This window comes from Zootoca vivipara, chromosome 1, assembly GCF_965207765.1.
Source record: "Zootoca vivipara chromosome 1, rZooViv2.hap1.1, whole genome shotgun sequence".
Classification (NCBI taxonomy): domain Eukaryota; kingdom Metazoa; phylum Chordata; class Lepidosauria; order Squamata; family Lacertidae; genus Zootoca; species Zootoca vivipara.
The window spans coordinates 22,231,898-22,254,575 of record NC_142582.1 but is presented as its reverse complement, the minus strand read 5'-3'; the positions used below and the strand labels follow the sequence as shown (position 1 = coordinate 22,254,575).

General features: G+C 40.7%; 1 protein-coding gene across 2 annotated transcripts in view; it reads left to right on the top strand.

Annotated features, from left to right (window-relative positions):
* The first annotated feature begins 9,243 nt into the window (after window positions 1-9,243).
* CWC22 (CWC22 spliceosome associated protein) overlaps window positions 9,244-22,678 on the top strand; it is a 34,031-nt gene continuing 20,596 nt past the window's right edge. Inside the window, exons 1-12 of one of the 2 annotated variants that reach the window (XM_035133810.3) lie at window positions 9,244-9,304; window positions 10,428-10,552; window positions 12,364-12,431; window positions 12,860-12,976; window positions 13,153-13,392; window positions 15,124-15,252; window positions 17,984-18,152; window positions 19,852-19,905; window positions 21,063-21,198; window positions 21,294-21,500; window positions 21,627-21,689; window positions 22,139-22,243. In XM_035133810.3, coding sequence (XP_034989701.3) covers window positions 10,526-10,552; window positions 12,364-12,431; window positions 12,860-12,976; window positions 13,153-13,392; window positions 15,124-15,252; window positions 17,984-18,152; window positions 19,852-19,905; window positions 21,063-21,198; window positions 21,294-21,500; window positions 21,627-21,689; window positions 22,139-22,243 — 1,315 coding nt within the window. In that variant the 5' untranslated portion in view covers window positions 9,244-9,304; window positions 10,428-10,525. Of the gene's footprint in view, window positions 9,305-10,201; window positions 10,310-10,427; window positions 10,553-12,363; window positions 12,432-12,859; window positions 12,977-13,152; window positions 13,393-15,123; window positions 15,253-17,983; window positions 18,153-19,851; window positions 19,906-21,062; window positions 21,199-21,293; window positions 21,501-21,626; window positions 21,690-22,138; window positions 22,244-22,678 lie in introns of those variants that run through there. The other variant, XM_088660396.1, reaches the window with a different exon arrangement.

The window sequence follows — 22,678 nt, the reverse complement described above, 5'->3', positions numbered from 1 at the left end:
GTTGTAGGGTTTTTTGTAATTTTGTATTTTTAACGCTACCTTCAACACTTTGGAGCAGAAAGAGTAATGGCATGCAATGCCATTCTAGTCATATTTACTCATAAGTAATCTAACTGTATTTGTTTGGAACCAGTTAAGAGTGGATAGGATCACGTAATAGTCACTTCAATTCTATGCCCCCCTGCCCCATTCCTAACCTTTATTAAGCTATTCTTTCCAAGAAGGGAGTAATATAACTTTCCAGTTTCAATCCATTAAAAATCTTGCAGCTGCAGATAGGATGTTTTCTTTATGATAGGTGGCATATAGTTCAGCAGCAGCAGTACTGGATTCTAAGGAAACTTAATATTTCAATATTTTTGTTATTATTCTAATAATTATCTTCCAGTATTTGGGGAACTGGGCCAAAACTAACAAAATAAATGTAAAAAAGGAAAAATGTAAAAATGTAAAAAGGAAAAATGTAAGTTTCTACACTTAGGCAGGAAGAATCAGCTGCACAAATATAAGCTGGGGAATGCCTGACTTGCATGTAGCACATTTTAAAAGGATCTAGATTTCTTAGTAGACCACAAACTTAACATGAGTCAACAGTGTGATGCAGCAGCAAAAAATGCTAGCGCTCTACTAGGTTGTATCAACAGAACTATAGTGCCCAGATCATGCTGGAATGTGTGCAGAGGAGGGCAGCCAAGATAATCAAGGGCCTGGAAAACAAGCCTTATGAGGAATGGTTGAAGGAGTTGGGTGTCTTTAGCCTGGTAAGGAGGAGACTGAGAGATATACTGTTATAGCCATCATCAAATATCTCAAGGGCTATCACATGGAAGATGGAGCAAGGTTTTTTTCTCCTGCTCTGGAGGCTAGGACCCAAACCAATGGATTCAAGTTACAAGGAAGGAGAGTCTGACTAAACATCAGGAAGAAGTTTCTGATGGCAAGAGCTGTTCGACAGTGGGACAGTCTCCCTCGGAAGCTTGCGAGTTCTCCTTCCTTGGAGGTTTTTAGCAGAGGGTGGGTGGACATCTGTCATAGGTGCTTCAGTTGAGAGTGCAGGGGGTGAATTAGATGGCCATTAAGGCCCCTTCTTGCTCTACAATTCTGATTCTATGTATACCACAGTGCAATATGTTCTGTTCTGCTTTTTGCATATTTTTTGAATACAATTAACTTAATACACCAATAATTACAAGAGGCAGGTGCCACTGTAGCATAGCTTTGAAACAATGTTCTCTTACATTTGTGTTCAGCAACGATTTGTGGTGCTTTCTCTATCATTTCTCCTGCACGTCTATGTTTTGTGTTGTTCATGTCCTGAGCCCTCCTTATCATGTATTATTTTACTTGTTCCTGTTCACTATCATACTTTGGCAAGAGGTTATATATCCTAGATAATTGATGTTTGCTTTTCTTTATGATTATATTTTCTCCCTTATAAATCTTAAAACTTTATTTCAGATTTGGAAATATCCATACCAACGTATCTTATCATTCTGTATTGCTTCTTTGACCACTGAAAATTGAATCATTGTTGAATTGTTGTGTGCAGACACAGAAAGCAGTGCACCAGGTCAAGCATGATCTATTTCTTCAATGCGGCTGCGTCCCTAGAGTTGCTCATGCTACTCTTTATAAAGGAACTGACAAATATCCAATCTGTCCTGAGTGTTTGCATATGTGCCTGTAAGGAAGCTTGAAATTAATTTCATCTTCTTAAGCAATGTAGGAAGAATTTTCAGGATTTGGATTTCAAACAAATTTTTGGATGATATCATTCCTCGGCAATGAAAAGTAATACCAGAACTCATTACATAAAGATAGAAAATATCTATGGGTTACCCTTCTTGTACATATATTGTTTACTCTTTAAAGGTTTTGTTTTGGGGGGGAGAGACAGAGATTACTTTTAATCACCTTTTAAACCTCATTTGAAAGAGTACTCTTTTAAAACATTCTCGCTATAAACTTCTGAGAATCGATGGTGGGATTTGTTGTTTGTATTTTTCCATGTTCTGTGTGATTTCTTTGCAAGGGCAGATGAAAAGCATAATCTATAATGTCTCTGAAGCAGTGGGGAAATTGCTTGAGCTTCAGTGGCAATCAAGATGCAGAATCAAATAAATTATAGACACTGATTGGAGACAAGGCAGACCACTTTAGAAATCTGCACTTTGCAGTGAATTTTAATGGTCCTGTTCAACTCCCTGCTTGATCAAACCAAAGACCCATCTAGTCCAGCATTCTTTTCCCACAATGGCCAACCACAATGACATATACCGTGTTTCTCCTAAAATAAGACACGGTCTTATGTTTATTTTTCCTCCCAAAAACACACCACTGCTTATTTTCAGGGGATGTCTTATCTTTTTAATCTTGCCAGGTCCCACTGCACCTCTTGCCAGGTCCAGCTGGGCCGCGGCGCGCTGCGCCTCTTGCCGGTCCTGCTGCAGCTCTTGCTGGGTTGTGGCACGGCGGGTACGGCTGGGTCAGGGCTTGGCGCAGCGCACGCTGCTGCCCTTGCCAGCTCCCGCTCAGTCGGGGCTCGGCACGCTGCGGCTCTCACTGGGTCAGGGCTTTAGCACGGCCCGCGCTGAGGCCCTTGCCAGCTCCCGCTCAGTCGGGGCTCGGCGCGGTGTGCACTGCGGCTCTCACCGGGTCCTGCTGGGTCGGAGCTTGGCGCAGCGTGTGCTGCAGCTTTTGCCGGCTCCCACTCGGTCTGGGCTCCACGTGGCGCACGCTGCGCATCCGGTTCCGGCAAGGACAGGCATCTTTTCCTCTTCCTTACGGAAGCGCCATCCAGACCTGCTCGCACCACTACCCCGGTACGGCTTATTTTTGGGGTATGTCTTATATTTTGTTGCCTCAAGAAAATCATGCCATGGCTTATTTTATAGGCATGTCTTATTTTATGAGAAACACGGGTAGTGACATAAGATGCTGATTTCTAATAAGTCAAACCATTAGTCCATCTAGCTCAGTACTGTCTACACTGATCAGCAGCACCTCCTCTGAGCTTCAGGCAGGGTTCTTTAATCTGGGGATGCCAGGAATTGAAGTTGAGACCTTCTACAAGCAATAGAGACTATTTATCAATGTGCTGTCCAGCTGGTGTTCCCCAGCAACTGGCATTCAGAGGCAATATCTTATACATCTTATACAGAGGCAATACCATCAATGACTGGTAGCCATTGATAGCCTTATCCTCTGTAGCTTTGCTTTCAGACTGTACAGCAGGGTCTTTCGGAAGTGAATGAATATACAGACAGGGAACAGACATGACACAGCTGAGACTGCTTTGCAGACATCTGATTTGTGGGGAGCAGGTCTGGTGGCCACCTTTGACAGGGTTGTAGGTTTGAGCCAGACGTTGGGCAAAATATTCCTGTACTGCAAGGGAATGAACTAGATGGCCCTCATGGTTCCTTTTCAACTCTACAATTCTTTCTTGGCCGGGACAGAATGAGCAGCAAGCCAACAAGAAAAGTTTTCCCCATTTTATATGCCCTTTCCAGATGAAAATACAGCTATTTCAATTCTAGTTGGTAGAACCTTAAGTGCAACCTTCACCGCCCTGACATGATTTGGGCTCAAACTATCAGCTTGGATTTCTCTTGAACTGAGGCAAGCTCATCCAAATCTGAAAACAGCTGTGTTGCGTCAAAAATATTGCTTCCTCCACCCTCATTGATCATGTAATATTTCAGCTGTCAAAACATTTAACTCCAAGCCACCAAGTAAATCATCAAAACAGACAGAACATTAACTAGACCGTCCATAGCTGCCAAGTTTTCCCTTTTCTCACGAGGAAGCCTATTCAGCATAAGGGAATTTCCCTTAAAAAAAGGGATAACTTGGCAGCTATGAGACCGTCATGTGAGGTTAGAGACCAAAAATGGTTAACTGCCTTTACCTGAATCTTCACGCTCATCCCCATAATGCAATGCTCCCCAGTTTAAAGGCAGCAAATGCAGATATTGTTTAGAGTTCTCCAAAATTGCTTTATTCCTTTTTCTTGCCCCATGCTGCAAACAGGTGTCCACAGATATAGGGCCATATGGCCATCAGTGAAGCAATTTCATTTCCCAATAAGGGTTTCCGCTTGGTGTGGGTGAAAAAGAGACATACAGTGTTTCCAAGCTGTCCAATCCAACGTCAGAGAAAAAAGGAACAAACAATTTCATGAAAAAAACGTAAGGACATAACAGTAGCCCTGTGACTGATTGTGAGTCTTCCTTTCAAGAACTGATTATAGTTTATATGGGGTTTTCAATCCAGGCACTGATGAGGTTAGTCAATGGGAAGGAAGCATAATGTGCTATAATTAGCTTTACCATGAGTTATCTAGAAAGAAAAATAAATTATCATTTGCAAGGTCACCAAGCACCGGCCAGAACCATGATTTTTACCTGACTACATTGTTCAGCCTCCAAGTTCTTAAATTCTCAGGGATGCAAGACCCACCAAACTGCACTGGCTCTACTCAAATACAGTATCTCAAGGTTGCCTCATGCAAATGTGGCTCACTGAACACCCTAAAAGCTGGACAGTCAGTATTCATCCCAAACAAAGGTGCAGCACTAAACTGGAACAGACAAACCTGGATTGTTCTAATGCAGGCTTCCTCAAACTCAGCCCTCCAGATGTAGGCCAAAAACATCTGGAGGGCCAAGTTTGAGGAAGCCTGTTCTAATGCTTCTTAAGCTGCAGCTGCAAAGGGGTCCATGGCTGCCCTCACCAAAGCCGAACAATCTCCTTACAATAAGCACCAGTACAGCCAGTACAATACAACCACTTCTCCTGCAGCATTGTCATCATCACAATACTTCGTAGAGACTGACCAGTGGTCTTCTTATACTATCACATGAGACCTTTATGCCTCATCACTGCTTGCTCATAAGCTCCCATTTAATTCAACAAAACTGAACCCATTATGCAGAATTATTGATATTTGTTTATTCATTTACGAGTCTTTATCGCATTCTCAGTCACTGCCCTCTGGCATATGCGACTTCCCATTTCACAGATGCAGAGCTGTAACTTCCCTGCTAGAATGTTGTTGTTGTTCAGTTGTTTAGTCGTGTCCAACTCTTCGTGACCCCATGGACTGGAGCACGCCAGGCACTCCTGTCTTCCACTGCTTCCTGCAGTTTGGTCAGACTCATGTTGGTAGCTTCAAGAACACTGTCTCTCACTGCCTCCATTTCTTCCCCTTCTATTTGCTAGGAGGTGATGGGACCAGTGGCTGTGATCTTAGTTTTTTTGATGTTGAGCTTCAGACCATATTTTGCACTCTCCTCTTTCACCTTAATTACTCCTCACTTTCTGCCATCAAGGTTGTGTTATCAGCATATCTGAGGTTGTTGATATTTCTTCCAGCAATATTAATTCTGGCTTGGGATTCATCCAGTCCAGCATTTCACATGATGAATTCAACATATAAGTTAAATAAGCAGGGAGAGAATATACAGCCTTATTGTACCCCTTTCCCAATTTTGTTTCCCTGCTAGAATAGAAGGTTGTTATTCAGCCAGCTAATGCTATTTTAAAATTGCATAGAAGCACTCTCTTCCTTTTAAAAATGCACAAGTCAATTCTGCCTTCAATTACATCTGCATAAATCAGGGGTGAGGGCATTATCCTGATAAATCAGAACTACTCTGGTATAAAATCAGCAGAAAGGTCAGAAACATTGGGATTAAATGACACAAAGGATTGAGGATAAAATGGGAACCTGTTTTAATTCCAGGCCAGGGCACCATTTCAAAAGTAGGCCATTAACCATCTAACTGCAGCTCCACCAGCCTGTGGGAGTGACCTGATGTTTCATTAACGACGAGCAAAGTCATTTTGCTTCCTTTCAAATTTACTTAAACTTACTTAAAGCATCACAGTTAAAAACCTAGACACAAACTAGCAGAATGGTACATTTTATGTTACAGAATGTTGTTTGCCTTTCAATCTGTTTTCAATCAAAACATCTGGCTTTGCTAAGTAAAATTATGTCCTTCTGTCAGAATATTTGATTTGACGTGACACAGTACCAGGTGGTAGAGCCAAACTCATGTTAATACAACATGATTTAAATAGGTTAACATGGCGAATTCTATATTAATGCATTTCTGTTATCCCCTGAAGAAGCATGCATCATACATCAGAGCACACTGTTTTCATATCAAATAAGCGCAGCACTGGACTTGGAAACGTAAAAAATCCAAAAAGCAGCAAGTGTGTTGAGCTTCCTGTTCCTTAGATCTTTATTTTGTCTGAAACAGAATTATCACATGTTCCCCTTACCTGGGATATGGTCATCTCCTATGACAATTCTATATAAATCCAGATGGAGGTGCAGAGGAACAGGAAGCACAATACACTTGCATTTCCTGTTCCTTTGAAAACACCATCTCACTGAAAATGACTGAAGCTCAAAGCCCAGTGTACCACATGGAGAGCTCTAGTTGCCTTGAATGCTAAAGTCGCCTAGCTAAGCGGTAGGCAAATTGCTCTCATCTGGATACTAGATAAAGAAGTTGTCAACATGACTAGTTAAATGAGCAGCACTGAGTTTTTAATAATGCAAGCCATTTTAAAGGTCTTCAAGTAGAACAGTAGACTATAAATAAAGAATATTAGCTTTGACCACATCCATATTCTAAAACCAAGATCTAAGTATTTGCCTCCCAGCTAAAGCTAGTTAGACTGTAATTAAGAGAACAATCCTTACTTCATTTTATTTTGCTGCTCTTTTTCTTATACATCTTTCTTATACATCTTTCAGAGAATCAAGAAAAGCACCACTAGTTTCAGAAATAAATATACTTAAATTTATGGGGTTAATTCTTAGAATCATAGAATCATAGAGTTGGTTTTGCTGCTCTTTTTCTTATACATCTTTCAGAGAATCAAGAAAAGCACCACTATTAAAGTTTCAGAAATAAATATACTTAAATTTATGGGATTAATTCTTAAATTGATTCATTAAAAGACAGAGTATTATTCAGCTAAAATTTATATAAATGGTTGGCACTGTAATTTAAAAGCCTACTCCGTCCACAGGAATTCATGAGCAGGTACCAACTTTATTTGAATAAAACATGACAGAAAAAAACCTAAATTTAGTTATGAATAACTACCAGGTTATACAGTTGATTGGAACATACAACATGCAGATGGCCATCCCCATACTAAGAAGTTGATTTATTAATTTACATTATATCCCACCTTTTCCCTCAAATTGAGATTCAGGATAAATACACCTTGCCTCTAGCGCACAAACATCTAAATCAGAGATGGGGAGCTTGTGGTCCTCCAGACATGGTTGGACTCCCATAATCCATGACCACTGGATGTGTTGGTTGTAGCTTATAGTCACAGGTTCCCCATCCTTGATCTCAGAGAGTGCATCTGACTAATATGGCACCATACGGTGCACATCTTGCCATTTCTCACAATGCAGGTGCCGAGATATATTTTTAATTATCCATAGCATATTGTGGAATAATTAGGTTTTATACAAAGCAGAACTAAGTAGACCTTTCATTGTGCAAACAGAAAGATTTCTGTTTGCATAATGGAGTATTTGACTGCTCTCCTCATCCCACATCACCCTAAATCTGTCCTGGGGATTCCCCCAACCCTCTGGGGCAGATTTGGGTATGTGGGGGACACATCATTCTGCTCACACAAATATTTTACTGAATACCACCCACTATATTTTTCTAGTATATTTTTCAGCCTGAAGAGGAAACACCCTTTAGCAAATACTGTAGCAAAAGTGGGGAAGCTGGCTTTCAGCTTTCATCCTTGGTTTGCCCTTGAAAGGTCAGTCGCTATGACTGAGCAGAACTTTTGTGTAGGTTTTAGAAAAACTAATCCAGAGCTTATTAAAATATGTAAGCAAGACTTGTACATTTCTAGGTGCTGGGAAATATTTTGCCACTGCTGACTTCAGTAAAGTGAACTGGGTAAAGTGATATGAGGTCAGAGAAATACAATTAAAGGAAAGGCACATTCATGCATTCTGCTGCCACAAATTTTTTTGCAAATGAATCCTTCTCCTCAGTCAGATTTCTATAGATTGTTTCTACAGATGCTTTCTGTATATACCCACTGCATAAAGCATTTGGTCTCGCCTTTCAGAAAGAGAATGCAAAGGGTGGCATTCTTGCAGCGAAAGAGTGTGCTGCTTCATCAGCAAAATGGGTTATAGCTATAGCATCTAAGCAGATGGTTGTTATATTTCCTCCTATGAGATAGATGTTAAAACAGTGCTTCTGCTAGACTACTGAATTGGGGCAATTTCATCAACATCTCACAATATTTAAATAAAAATGCTAATTAGCAACCCCAGCATATTCAGCACAGAAAAGAGTTGTTTGAAAAACAGCTCACTGAAAGAACATAGTTATCATTCTTTTAGTATAATTTTTGTTATTTCTGTTATTATCTGCATTTCAGATTAGACGGGGGTTTTTTTTAGCTAAGGGTCCTCCCCTTCCCGTCGAGTCTGGTTGTAAAAGGTTAAGATGGCAACATTTCTTTTTTTTACTTGAAAATATGAAATATAAATTGAACAAAAATAAAGTCTTAACACTAACATTCTTTTCAGGCCCAGCGCTTTGCCATCTTTACCATCATCTCCGTGATGCAGGCTGAGACGTTCAGCAAAAGTCACAGTCTGCTAACCTAACAATGCAATTCTATTTATGCTTAAATGGGAATTGACGCTTAAATGGGAATAAGCCCTGTTGAACATATAACGGGTCTGAAGTCTGGGGCTGCCACACCTGTGAGCACAATGGCACCCTCAGAGGATTCGTACAACTGGACAGGTGGAACGCCCCAAGGAATGCAGGGAAACGTGGCCGACGCCGCCGGCAAAGGATGCCGGGAACTGTAGTTTCATTAAGAGCAGCTCGAAAAGATCCACCTTCGCTGTTAACAGGCGACTTAGTGACGTCAGCGCCCGCCTCCTCCCCCTCCCCAAAGGTTCCTGCGCGGGGCCGGGATATCTCCTCATAAAACGGGTACCAATCTAACTAAACGTTCATAGATAGATAGATAGATAGATAGATAGATAGATAGATAGATAGATAGATAGATAGATAGATAGATAGATAGATAGATAGATAGATAGATAGATAGATAGATAGATAGATATCCCGAGAGCAGGAGAAAGAAGCCCAACGGCTTCTCTCCGCCTCACCCGCGCGCCCGGAAGTCTCGTGTCGGGCCAGCTTGCGAGGCAGCGGAAGTGACGTTGTGGCCATATATGGGCGCATGTTATGGCGGACTCCGTGAGGCAGAGGTAAGTTTTAAGGAAGGGAAGCGGGGCGGGAGGGAGGATAGAGCTCTCCTCTCACATCCCTCCGCTTAGAATCTTCAATTCTGCTCCGTTCCTTCCCCTTCCCTCCGATTTATCGCGGGAACGGCGGGGGGGGGGGGAGAGGATGGCGCGTTCCTCTCGGCCGCTGCTCTTCCTGGCCTTGGATTGGCGGAAGGCCCGACTCCTTCGCTTCTCCTCAGACTCCTGGCGGGGGGAAGGTCTCTTCTACGCCCCGCGTTCACGCGTGAACGTCCCCCAACGAGGCCGGGTCCTGGCCCCTTGTGGGGATTGCCAGCTGGCTGCCTTGTCACCCTGCCACAATGCCCTGTGGGGTTGTGTCAGCCGGTTTCTTTCCCTTCCTTCAAAGGCCAAAACCAGCTGCCAACTCGTCCTCCCCTTCCTGGCGGGCTCGCAACCCCCCCCCCCAAAATTCCCCTTTTGGGGATGGTGGGGTTTGGTGGCCTGCCAGCATCTGGAGGGTTATGCCCCCCCCTTGAGGTACACACCTTTGTATTTCCACATATGTCACCACCAGCCGCACCTCAGGAAACCTAGAGTTTATATATATGTGTATAACTTTACTGATTTTACTGGAGGGTTTCGCAGCTGCTTATTCTTTTGCAGGATCTATATGCCACTTGATCAACAAAAAACAAATTAACGTTTTATTGCACTTGTTATTTCAGGCTGTATGTTGCCCTAGGCTCCCCCCTTTTTTGCACAGAAGGGCTGCTTGTAAATGGACCAAAGAAGTACAGCTTTAGTTCTAGTCATGATGTTAACAACCACCCTGTTTTAGAGATATCTGTAGCATATGGCGATGGTGGCTGGCAAGTGGTGTAAGCTGCATCTTTGTTGTCTTACTTCCGTGTAGGTTAATTACACCGGATAATTGTTCAGATACTTAACTTACAAAACTCTGCAAAGTGATGGTACTGTACTAACTTAAAAAAGACACTAACCAAATTCATTTGTTGTACAAACCAGGTGATTTAATTTTTGTTAATAGAAATATTAGCTTGTTTAGGTCTGCTTTATTTTCAAAATGCTCTTTTTAAGAAAGAGCAATTTCAGAAAGTCTTGCCTTTTCCCCCCTCCTTTCTAGATGAGCTATTTTTGCTGGAAGAATAGCAGGATTTCCCCATATTGATTTTTGTACTTTGACATTAGTAATTCAGAGCTTGAAGTGGCTTGACAGAAAAAATGAAGAGTGGAGTAACACAGATAAATGTAAGTATTTTGAAGAGTATGCTCTATGCTGGCTCCAGGATTTGGGGGCGTTCTCAGACAAGACACTTTTCAGTGAGTCCACATCACCTAGTCTTCATGGTGGTGCTGTGGTCTAAACCACTGAGCCTCTTGGGCTTGCTGATCAGAAGGTTAGCGGTTCAAATCCCCATGACAAGGTGAGCTCCCGTTGCTCTGTCCCAGCTTCTGCCAACCTAGCACTTCAAAAGCACACCAGTGCAAGTAGATAAATAGGCAGGAAGATAAACGGCATTTCCGTGTGCTCTGGCTTCCGTCACGGAGTCCCATTGCACCAGAAGCGGTTTAGACATGCTGGCCACATGATCCGGAAAGCTGTCTGCGGACACATGCCAGCTCCCTCTGCCTGAAGTGAGATGAGCAGCGCACCTCATAGTCGAATTCAACTGGACTTAACTATCCAGGGGTCCTTAACCTTTTTACCTGGTGATGGTAACTCCTGCTTTCCAGAGATAGATGACGGAGGAACCGTAGTAGCAGCATATATTGGCCGTTAGCTTCCATGTAAAATATTGGAAGCTGTTCTGTACCAGGTCAGAACATGTGGTAAAGAATTGTTCGTGTTGATTGGCAGATTTCACAACCCAACATGAATACCAGAATTGAACCTGCGGGACCTTTTGCATCCAAAGCATGTGCTCTGTGAATGAGCTATGACTCTTTTCCCCATATAAGAGCTACATGTATATGCGGTCAATACAGATTCTACTTTCACACATAGTGGTGTGAATATTTCCCCCAACACTCTGTAGGTAAGCAGGCATAAGTGAAACAGTTTGAACCTATGAAAGAATGTATCATATGAACAAAAGCTAGCCATCAAGTGTCTTATCTCTTTGTCACTCTTTGTGTAATATAAAAATGGCATTTTGCATGTCTAATATGGATATGGCATTTTGTGGAGAACAGTTAGAATGCTAAAGATGGTATCCAGATACACGGGTAAGAGGGTTTCAGAAATAATGGCCTTTCTCCCCTGCTCTGTTAAAGGACTCATTTTCTCAATTGGATGCCGCCTTTTCTGTTTGGGACTTAGTGAATTGTGAGAATCGAGTTGATATAAAATACTTGGGTGTGAAGGGGAATAGGGACTACTCAGTGAAGTAGCTCTGTTCCTTCAAGGACTTCTGGCTGTGCAACAGAATCTCTTTTCCCTCTCCACTCCCTCTGCGTCCCCTAAATCTGTTCTGAGAAACTACTTTGTTGGATGCTGTCCTTTGGTGATAGACAAAAACAGCTTGCATAAAATGCTGGTGGCAGCACAGTTGGAGTTGCTGTATCCTGCATTGCACCACTTTTTAAGAAAATACAGTGGCTAGAATCCAAGCAGCCCTCTGGGTGCAAAGTGCTTTGGCTTTATAATGAAAGGATTTGCCTTTTTAAATTTTCAAACTGAAACCCTTTGTCTGGCAGCAAATCCCCCTTCAGAGCATTCATCAGTTGTCTGGGGCAGCTTTATTGGGGTGTGCAAGGAGCTGCAGTTGGAAAAGTTTTGTTAAGTGACTGGAAGTTGCATACACATTCATTTAGTTTCTATGTAAACAAAGGCGTTCACTTTAATGGGACCAGTACTTTGGAATGCTCTCCCATCAACATAAGTTGTTCACCTATAATTTGATATTTCATCTCCTAGTGAATGAAATGTTTTTGTTTCTCCAAGCATCTTTAAGAGAAGAGGATTTGAAAATACTGTTACAAATGAATCAAATACTGTTCTTTGCATCCTGGCTGGTACTGCTCATCCTTGAAATATCTAATTTATTTTGTATTTAAAGTCCGGTTCTAGTTATGAAAGGAAGGAAGATTACAATCCTCGCCAGAGAAGTTCTTCTCCAGAAGACGGGTATAAACATTTTTTTATGATGAGTTATGTAGTTAACATTTGATAGAAAACAACATGGGTGTGGGGAGAAGTATTTTCCTATTATAAAAGCTCTGAACCTAATTAAAACAATAGCAATATTTGGGTTTCAGACTTTTGGGGAATAAGTATCATGTGTGTTCTGTTTTAAGCACTGAAAACGAAGATCAGTATTGCAACAGGCAAATAACTTTTGGAGAGGAAGTAAGTTTGAACTAGTTTGAGGATGGCATGCAGAGGACAAGAGCGGCTGGGAAACCCTTTGCACTAGCAGGAGTCCTTGTGCTGGCTCCCAGCCCCTAGCTTCGAAAGCTATGTGGTGTCTGCAGATACAACAATATGTGTTTGTGTGTAGGGGGGAGACTTTGTTTATAAATAGCTGCTAACTTTTGCTCTCAATCTCTGCATAGGCATGTAGAGCGTCAAAGGTCTCAGTCACCACAAGGCAAAAGTCATTCAGATTACAGGAGATCTGACCAAAAACATTCCGAAAGGGGTCGTTATGGAGACAAATACACCGAATCAAGGTAAATGTCTGGAGCTGCTAAAAACAAACACTAAAATGTTCAGGTTGCAGTTGGTTGCTTCTGTTCTCTAACGTGATTTTTAAGCAAAATCAAAGCTACAGCATGTCACTTACTAATGTATGTGATTGGCAGCTGTTTCTGCGCTTAATAAATCTTTGGAATTTTCTGTCTATTAGCAGGAGACAGAGGCATGAAAGAGAGAGGGAGTCTGACTGGAGAAAGTACCGAAGATCCCCTTCGCCCGACCGAAGAAATGCAGCTGAGAGAGCAACACCACAGAGCTCTCTTTCTCATGAGGAACCCCCTCCAAAGAAGAAGAAAGAGGATTTGGATCCAATTCTCACCCGCACTGGGGGTGCCTACATTCCTCCAGCCAAGCTTCGGATGATGCAAGCACAAATCACTGATAAAAATAGGTGGGCCAAACAAACACATTTCACATTTGTGATTAACTGATTAATAGTATTGGACAAGATATTATTTAAAGGTGGGGAGAAAAACAAAACAGTATAAGATTTAGTACTTCCTCCTTGTCTCTCTGACACACATATACACACATACCCCTTTTGTGCAACATTATGCCCATTGAAAAGTTCAGAATTAAAAAGTTTGCCACAATTTTGTGACATTCTGGTTGGTCCTAATAAAGATACTGCTCAGCCGTCGACTGGGGAATTTTTAACTGGCCCTGCCCAAAAAACTTGTAGAAATTGGCTAACCAGGAGCTGCCATCTTGGAGGAAAGAGACAGAACTGAGAGCTGGCAAGGTTGGCTGCAGACTTGCTGAGCAGACCCACTGAAATGAGTAATGACCCATTCACTTCAGTGAGTCTACTCTGACATGGGTGGCGCTGTGGTCTAAACCACTGAACCTCTTGGGCTTGTCGATTAGAAGGTTGGTGGTTCGAATCCCTCCGAGGGGGTGAGCTCCTGTTGCTCTGTCCCAGCTCCTGCCAACCTAGCAGTTTGAAAGCATGCCAGTGCAAGTAGATTAATAGGTACCGCTGCGGCGGGGAGGTAAACGACGTTTCCGTGTGCTCTGGTTTCCATCACGGTGTCTCGTTGTGCCAGAAGTGGTTAAGTCATGCTAGTCACGTGACCTGTGGACAAATGCTGGTTCTGTCAGCCTGAAAGCGAGATGAGTGCCGCACCCCATAGTTGCCTTTGACTGGACTTTACCTTTACCTTCTGACAGAGAGAGTAGGGTGGTAACCCAGCTGCAAGTTAGCCTGAGTGGCGGCAGAGACGTTTGTTGTGTGCTGAGAGGGACCTGTTAAGACAGTTTAACTTTATTTCAAAGTCACCTTGGGAGTTTCAGATAACCCAGAAACAAACCTGTGTATCTCAAAATTGGTCATTGTTTGGAACTTTTGACTTCACTTTTTGGTACCTGCTAAAAATATTTTGGTTTACTCAAGCCTATCCAGACATATAGAAGCTGTTATGAGTTTTAATCTTGTTTTAGCATATTGTTGATACAAATTGAATGTTTTAAATGTTTGTCGGAAATTATTTTTTGCTGATATGCTATTTTATTACTTTTGTAAATGGCTTTGAGGTTTTATTACAGTCGAGTGGTGTGGAAATGTTACGAAATAAATGACAAATGCTTCGTCACATGAGAATAAAACCAAAGGTTTAAACAGAGTTCACAGAATCATAGAATGTTGAGTTGGAAAGGAACATGAGAGTCATCTAGTTCAACCTCCTGCATCTCAGGAATCTTTTGCCGCTTTGTGGGGCTCGAACCCACAATCCTGAGGTTAAAAGTCTCATTCTCTACCGACTGAGCTATCCTAGCTGCTGGGAGCCCTGATTTGTTCTGGACATGCCAACCATATGTGTGAGGCACACTGGGGTGAGATGCAAATGGGAAAAGTTGCCCTTCCTGGTTGTCTCTTGTCATGGTTTTCTTATTCTTATTATTGCAAAAGACAGATCACTATTTGGTGGTGTAACTATTCTGAAAATCATTTACTCTGGTAAAATTGAAGTGAAAGGAGGCAGGTAGATATTTATTTTTGCACACCATTCTTGCAATACACTAACTGAAAAGTCCTTTTGTTTATTTGGTATTCTAGCCGAATAAGCAAATACATTCCTTTCTTGTTCTCTTAATTTTTATCAATGATTTGTTTTGAAAACAGTTTAGCATATCAAAGGATGAGTTGGGAAGCACTGAAGAAATCCATCAATGGTCTCGTCAACAAGGTGAACGTTTCAAATATTGAGAATATTATCCATGAGCTTCTTCAGGAAAATATAGTCAGAGGAAGGTAAGTATCAAGTTCTTGATATGCAGTCTTCTCATCTGAGAGTTATTGATTAAGTCTCAGGTCACTTGTTAGAAGTAGTCTGATATTCTCTTGGTCAGCTGCTGTTTGAGTCATGTTAGGATTTTCATTTTAAATATGAATGACTTGTTGAGGGTTTGCAGAAAGATCAAAGTATAATCCTGTGCAGACTTACCTGGGAGTAAGTCCCTTTGAACTTGGAAGGTTTTGATCATACTTGTTTTTAGAGGCTTTTTCACTAATGAAAACTTTGATGTATGGTTGAAAACAGGCTTTCCAAAGCAAACGTACCAAGTGATTTCTATTTGTGTGTTGCATAATTATTATTTTTTAAAAGATTTTACTTTTTTCCCAATCGAGAATTTTGCTGCAAAACTTTAAGAAATAAGTTTTCATCTTGTTAAAGTTTTTTTTAAAGAAAAATATGTTATTGAATCTTTTTTTGGTTTACAGAAGTGCATGCCTTGTCTCTTTTTCAGGTTGCAGAATCTTTTTTTACATTTGAAGTGATAAGTTAATGTTGTGTACAGAATAAAGTTGGGGGAAAGAGAAGGGTGGGGTGGTAATGCTTGGTGTATATGTAGGGTTTTTATCTCACCTTCACTTAGGTAGGTTCTCTCTATTCATTATATTTCCTTGGTGGCGAGAGAGGTTGAGGGAGTTTTCTGATCCATGGTAATGAGCATGGTTTGTGGTCACTAGAGCGCCTAGGGCAGGAACCGTTAATGTTTTGGCTACATGATATTTTTACAAAAAGAAAGAAAAGTGAAGATGTCAAGAATGAACCTGGGGCTTTCTGCATGCAAAGCATTTACCATTTAAGTGTGCCATGCATTGCAAAGTTTACTGTATTAAGCTGCTTGGGTTTTCCTTCAATATAAGCCAGCAGTGCTGACCTGCTGACTGCTCCTAGCTTCTGGATCACTATAGATTGAGGGACCAGTTGGTGAGAACTGTAAATTTTATAAATCTAGTATAGCGGCTTGAATGTTGACCAGTGACTAAAGAGAATTCTCTGCTCAGCCATGAAACTCCATGGGTAACCTTGGTCTAGTCACTCTCAGCCTGACCTGTTTCTTGCCCTCTGTTCCTTGGAGGAAGAGTGGAATACAAACACAACCAATACTTTGCAGAGTTCAATCTTCTGAAAAGCAGGACTTGTGATTAAATCGCCCACCTCTTGTTCTCAAGAGCCCTTCCACTGATTTTTCCAGGAAATGGCAATCAAATGGAAATAAGACCCATGTTCCGTATAATGTTTGCTCCTGTAATAATGGACCGTTTGGCCATTTGAGCTCCCACTCTCTTCTTAAGTCATGATTAGCGGCACAGGGAAGTGACTGTTCAGTCACAGTTGCTCCTTCTGTAGAGGAGTAAACAGTGGCATCATATGAACTCCTAATCCAGGAAGATCCACACCGGACAGATTCCCTAAGTACAGTGATTAAAACATAGATTGTCAGCAGACATTTTTCTTCCGGATGTCAGTGGCTTGTTAAATATCTACCACCATCATGAAAATAACTATGTGCTTTAATTGGGGAGCAAATTATATTTGCTGTAATTAATTGACTCTTGCATCTTTAACATTCACACACCATGGTTTTCGGATATCATGTTTCTTTGAGAAGACATTTTTTGTGTGTGCTGTAGCTGTGCCATTTTTCTAATGGAGCCATACAGCAGGATTATGTTATTGTTTCCTTAAAGGCACATGGGTAATAATTGGGGCTCTTTCTTGCCTTTATTTTTTTAACAAAAAAAATTATAGTAATTTTCTCCAGTAGACCAACGATGATGTTTTTACAATAGTAGTGCTGCAGTTGGTTTTTCCTAGTATTCTTTGAAAAAAGCAGTAGATTGTGAAACGAATCTTAATCTGTTAAATGGAAATATTAATGCACACTTGAATAATGAGAGTGTAGTTCTCAAGGGATTTCCAATAATGTTTACTTGTCACTGATTAGGATTTGTGTATGAGAGGTTTTTTGTTTTTGTTTTTTAGCAGTGATTTTTATCATCAACTGTTGCTTCTTGAAACATGATTGTAGATTAATCTGGCCTATTCACAGAATAACATCTGAGCTTTTGAAAGGCTAATTTTAATACAGATATGTATTGGGGGATAGTGGAGCAGGAAAGAAGATGGAAACCCAAAAGCATATGGGCTGGGAGACCTGCTCCCTGCCTTGCAGACCTTTTTCCACCTAGTCTGGGAGGGTGTGGCATGGACTGACTCCAGCTACAAAAGCTGTGGCTGCTAAACAGACTCTCGGGTTGGAGTGTTGTTTGAAGGTGTTGTCTTGGGGGCAGGGTTGTTGTTGCTGTTTGTATCTTTATTTTAGATCTTGTGATTTATATTGAAATTGTTCTGTTTGGTTGTGTATTTTTAAAACTGTTTTAGCCTTTATTTATAACCCCTTTCATTACGTTGTCATGTATTTTTCTTTTCATGTTGCAATCTGCCGTCAGCGTGGTTTGAACTGTGGAAAGGTGGCAAGCAAATTAAATTGTTTGTATGTATAAGTGAGCATGATCTAGCTGTGGATGATGGTTCCATGTTGATGGAATTGAGTTCCAGAATAATGCAGTCTAGAAAAGTCACCGGCCACCCTCAAGCTACTAGGATAAATGCTGCTGTACAAATCACATAGTTTTTGTTTTTTTAAGTTTTGGTAAAGCTGCTTCAGCACGTCTGTATTTTCATTCATAGGGGATTGCTATCAAGATCTATTTTGCAAGCCCAGAGTGCTTCACCTATCTTCACTCATGTTTATGCAGCGGTAGTAGCAATCATCAATTCAAAGTTTCCAAATATCGGAGAACTGATTCTCAAGAGGCTCATTTTAAATTTTCGCAAAGGATATAGAAGAAATGATAAGGTATGTATTATTACCATGCAGGTGATAGGGTAAGATTTATTGTGCTTCTTATAGCCTGAATACTGTTATGGGGAAGTGTCATTGTGTTCACTGAGATTTATTTCTGCGTTAGTGTATTTAGGATTTGAGTACAAATTATGTGGGTATCAGGAGAGCTGAAAGTCATAAAATGTCAGGAAATTTTGAGGCCATGGGGAGAAAGCGGGTTGGAGGGAGAGAGAGAATAAATAGAAAAAAATTAGGGAAATCTGATATAAGTAGTACGGTACATATTTTCTCATTAATTCTAAGTCAACTTTACTGCTTTAAGAACATAATATTTAATGGCTTGGATCGAAAGGTTTCTTGTGCTAACAGAAAGGCAGTAACACTTGCACAAAATAGACTCTAGGGGGTGTTTAATGAGAGAGCCAGGGTCTGTTATGGGGAAAGTAACTATGAACAAAGTTCTTTCCTGTATTCAACCCATTCAATATAACTTAGCACAATTTCCCTCCTCTTTTCTATATTTATTACATTTTAAATTTTAAATTCCTTAAATTTAACATTGAGAGTAAGTCCAAATACGTTCAGCGTAGAGATGGAGTAGGAAGCTGTTGCACCCTAAGGCGCCAAGTATTTATTGGAACTTGTTGGTTTGAAAAAAGAAAGAATTTAAAATGGAAACATAGTAAGCAGAAGAGTGTCTTATGACATGGGCTTAGAGACAGCCCCTCCAATCAGCATTTTCCAGAAGAAGTTATACAGAAAGTTCTGCAATTCTGTGAGGTAACAGCGGGTTGGCTATTTTTATCAAAAGCTATAATCCCTCTTTCAAACTGTTTCCACATCTCTTACAATAAGTAGTTTCTATCTACAACAGGTTTGCATTTGAATTGTACATATCTGCAATATACATACAGCGTTTGTAACTTCCTCCTGCTGTAGATTATCTTACATAGTTATTCTAGAAAATATTTTGAGGGAGTAAAGGACAGCTAAAAACAATATTTTAACTATGGCTTTCCCTTATATGCCCATCTAGTAAAAATGGTTTGTGAAAACACCCTTACAAAATAAGACTGCAGTTGACTTCATCCTGATAACCAGTCCCTCCAAAAAGCAGTTTTCTGAAATATGGCTACATTGAGTAAAAATGATTCCACCTTAACAATGTTATTGTGTGACTAGGGAAGTGCTCTGTGTAGCATCATTTCTACATCAAAAATGATATTGGACTTGATCTCTTAAGTAATGAGAATCCAATAGTGCCAGATCATCTAAAAGTTTCCTGAGCTCTCATCTGCAGCAAGATACATTATTTGCAGCTTCCGCAAAGCTTGTTTTCTGAGCTCACTGCATGGCAAATGTCCTGAAACGACCTAATTCCATTTAATCTTCATCACCTACTCACTGCAAAGTAATCCTATGTTTGGAGGAAGACAAATAGTCATCAGATACATGTTACTGGCGAAAGTTGTAACCTTCCTGAGGAAGAAGAGGGGCTGCTGGCACATCTCCTTTCTCACCTGCCCAAAATAATAGTAATAAGAATAATGCCAGTAAGAGAAAGCCCTTTGAATTATTTGTGCAAGTCACATAGAACCTCTGGGGTAGTTTGGGATTTAAAGCCATACTAACAGACATATCACTTGCAGTAATATCTATGAAATGGACATATCACTTGCAGAAATATGTAGCTTTGCATTTTGTTTTGCAGCAACTTTGCCTGACAGCTTCCAAGTTTGTGGCACATCTTATGAATCAGAATGTGGTAAGATGCTCTGTACTACTGATAATATATTTGCAAGGATTCTGGCTTTTAACATTGCAAGGTTTTGTGATGGGATTTTGCCATTAAATAGGTTTATGGCATTTGCATTTCTCTCCCATAGTGTAATGCTATCTGGGCAGCTTTCAGTAAATAAATAAGAAAGCACTTTAAATAGAAAATAGAACTATAAAAGCAAAATACAAAAAAGAAAAGAAAAATACCCAACTCATTGTACTATGGCTCTTGCTAAATATTGCTTGCAAGCCTTTGCTCTAGGGCAGACTTTCCCAACTCACATCAGCCATGGCCAGCATGACTAGTGGTCAGGGATTACAAGCCACTTATGCATGTTCAGTATGTGAGTGACTGTGTATTGCACCAAACCCGGAAGTGACCCGGAAACAACATAAGGATGTCACTCAAGCATCACTAAAAGGGCGGAACGGGGTGTTTGCAGGCTTTTTCACTGACTTTTCAATTATATGTTATTTCACCAGCGCGCACAATGCCTCAGAACGTAACCCCCACATAAACGTGGGGGGGGGGGGAGATGCCTATTTTATGTTGTTTGTTAATTTATATGCCACCCAATTGCTAAGATGGCTTCTAAGTGGTTGATCCACCATCATCTTGGTGAATGATGATGGTCATATTCCCAACAACATCTAGAAATTTTGAATTTTTCTCTGTTTGGTTTTATGTTGGTTCCAATGTACATGTTATTTAATTATTGTTCTACATCGTTTTGAGTTACTTTTGTAAAAAAAGAAGAAGTGACCAATAAGTTTTAATAATTAAAAGCATAATAATAATAATAACAATAATAATAATAATAATAGGGCACCAGGTTGGACAAGGCTTATATAGAGAGCTATTTCAGGCACACCCATATACCAAGTGGAAATTGACTTTGAGCAGTAAGTTCTTTAGCCTAAACTGCTCTTGTAACTCACATGAGCGGCAAAGTTGATTGGAGGGCTGCCCTTTACGAAACACATCCAAAGCTCCTTTTGGGACGCTGAACTTGTAGTGCCTTTCTCTGAAATGATGCTACGCTTGTTTTGTGGACTACACATGTCAGATACACGCAGTCAAGGGATTTATTTTGTAAAAACAAAAAAAAAATTATTTGTGTTGTTAACCTTCTTCCTGCTAAGGCTCACGAGGTTTTATGCTTGGAAATGCTCACATTGCTTTTGGAGAGACCGACAGATGACAGCATTGAAGTAGCAATTGGCTTCCTAAAGGAATGCGGCCTCAAATTGACTGAAGTGTCTCCTAGGGGTGTTAATGGTATGTATTTATCGTTGCTGTACAGTATTTCTTTCCTGACCATTAGTTTTGTAGGAATTAGATTCACCTCAGTTTTTTTCTCCCCACAACCACAGCCATCTTTGACCGCCTTCGTCATGTCCTGCATGAATCTGAAACCGACAAGCGAGTTCAGTACATGATTGAAGTCATGTTTGCCGTGCGTAAAGACGGGTTCAAAGATCACCCGATAATTCCAGATGGACTGGATCTTGTGGAAGAAGAGGATCAGTTTACCCATATGCTGCCTTTGGAAGATGACTATAATCCAGAAGATGTTCTTAGTAAGTATGAGTAAGGAATGTTGGAATGAACTTTTCAGTGGGAATTCTTTGTTTTGTTTTGTTTCATTTTTTTAAAAAAATGGCCCTGCTATAATTTTGGTAACTTGTTTTTCTGTTTCTGTGAAGATGTGTTCAAGATGGATCCAGATTTTATGGCGAACGAAGAGAAGTACCAAACTCTGAAGAAAGGTATGTATGCCTAGCTAAATTGAGTTTGCACAGCTGTTCTAATGCAGGGATGGAGAGCCGTCAGCTGTTAGGCAGGGAGGCTGAGCAGCCTCAACAAAGCCTATGGCTTGCGAGGATACCCTCCCCGGAGCCCAAAGAGGATGTCCTCTTTGAGCTCTGGCAAGTGAACCCTTACTATCATGTCCTAGCACTCCAGTCTTATGTATTTAAAGTTCTAATTCCTGTGGTTTTCTGGGAAACCTGCTATGCAATTCTGTGCATGTCTACTCAGTTGTAGGCTCCATTGAGTTCAGTGGGATTTACTCTCTGGCAACTGAGCAAGACTGCAATGTTTCTTGTTTTGATGTTGAAGCATCTTCTTCCATAAACAAGAGTTTCTGTACGGACTAGCTTCTCTAAGCAACCCAGCCTGGTATGATGTGCACTTAAACATGTTTTCTCATTTGTAGAAATTCTTGACGAAGGTGACAGTGACTCAGAAAGTGGTCAGGATGCTGCAAGCAGTGAAGAGGAGGAAGAAGAGGATGATAAAGAGGAGGAGGAGGATGAAGAAGGTAAAGGTGCAATTTAAAGAAACTCCTTGCCACTGTGGAAGTTAGTGTGACAAAACAGTAAACTGATTTTAGTTAATATTAAAATGTTGCTTCTATTTTCTCCAGTGCAACTTCTTTGGCCGTTATTCAAATAGTGCATGTCCCATAGCCTCTGCCAGATACTATTTGCATTTTGGGATGGTAGCAATAGCAAGGCTCAATTTAGAGGACTGTATTCATAGTACATTATTTAGTTGCCCTTACCCTTCTAAATGGCAACCCAGCCAGATGAGTGGGGTATAAATAATAAAATTATTATTACTATTACTATTAAATCAGGGCATTTCCAATATTTTATCCTCGTGAAATCCTTCAATCCAGTTGTTATTTGCTTATATTTGGACCTAGAAAGTCCAGTGGGAGGTATTTTTTTTAACTTAGCCAACAGATTCCTGT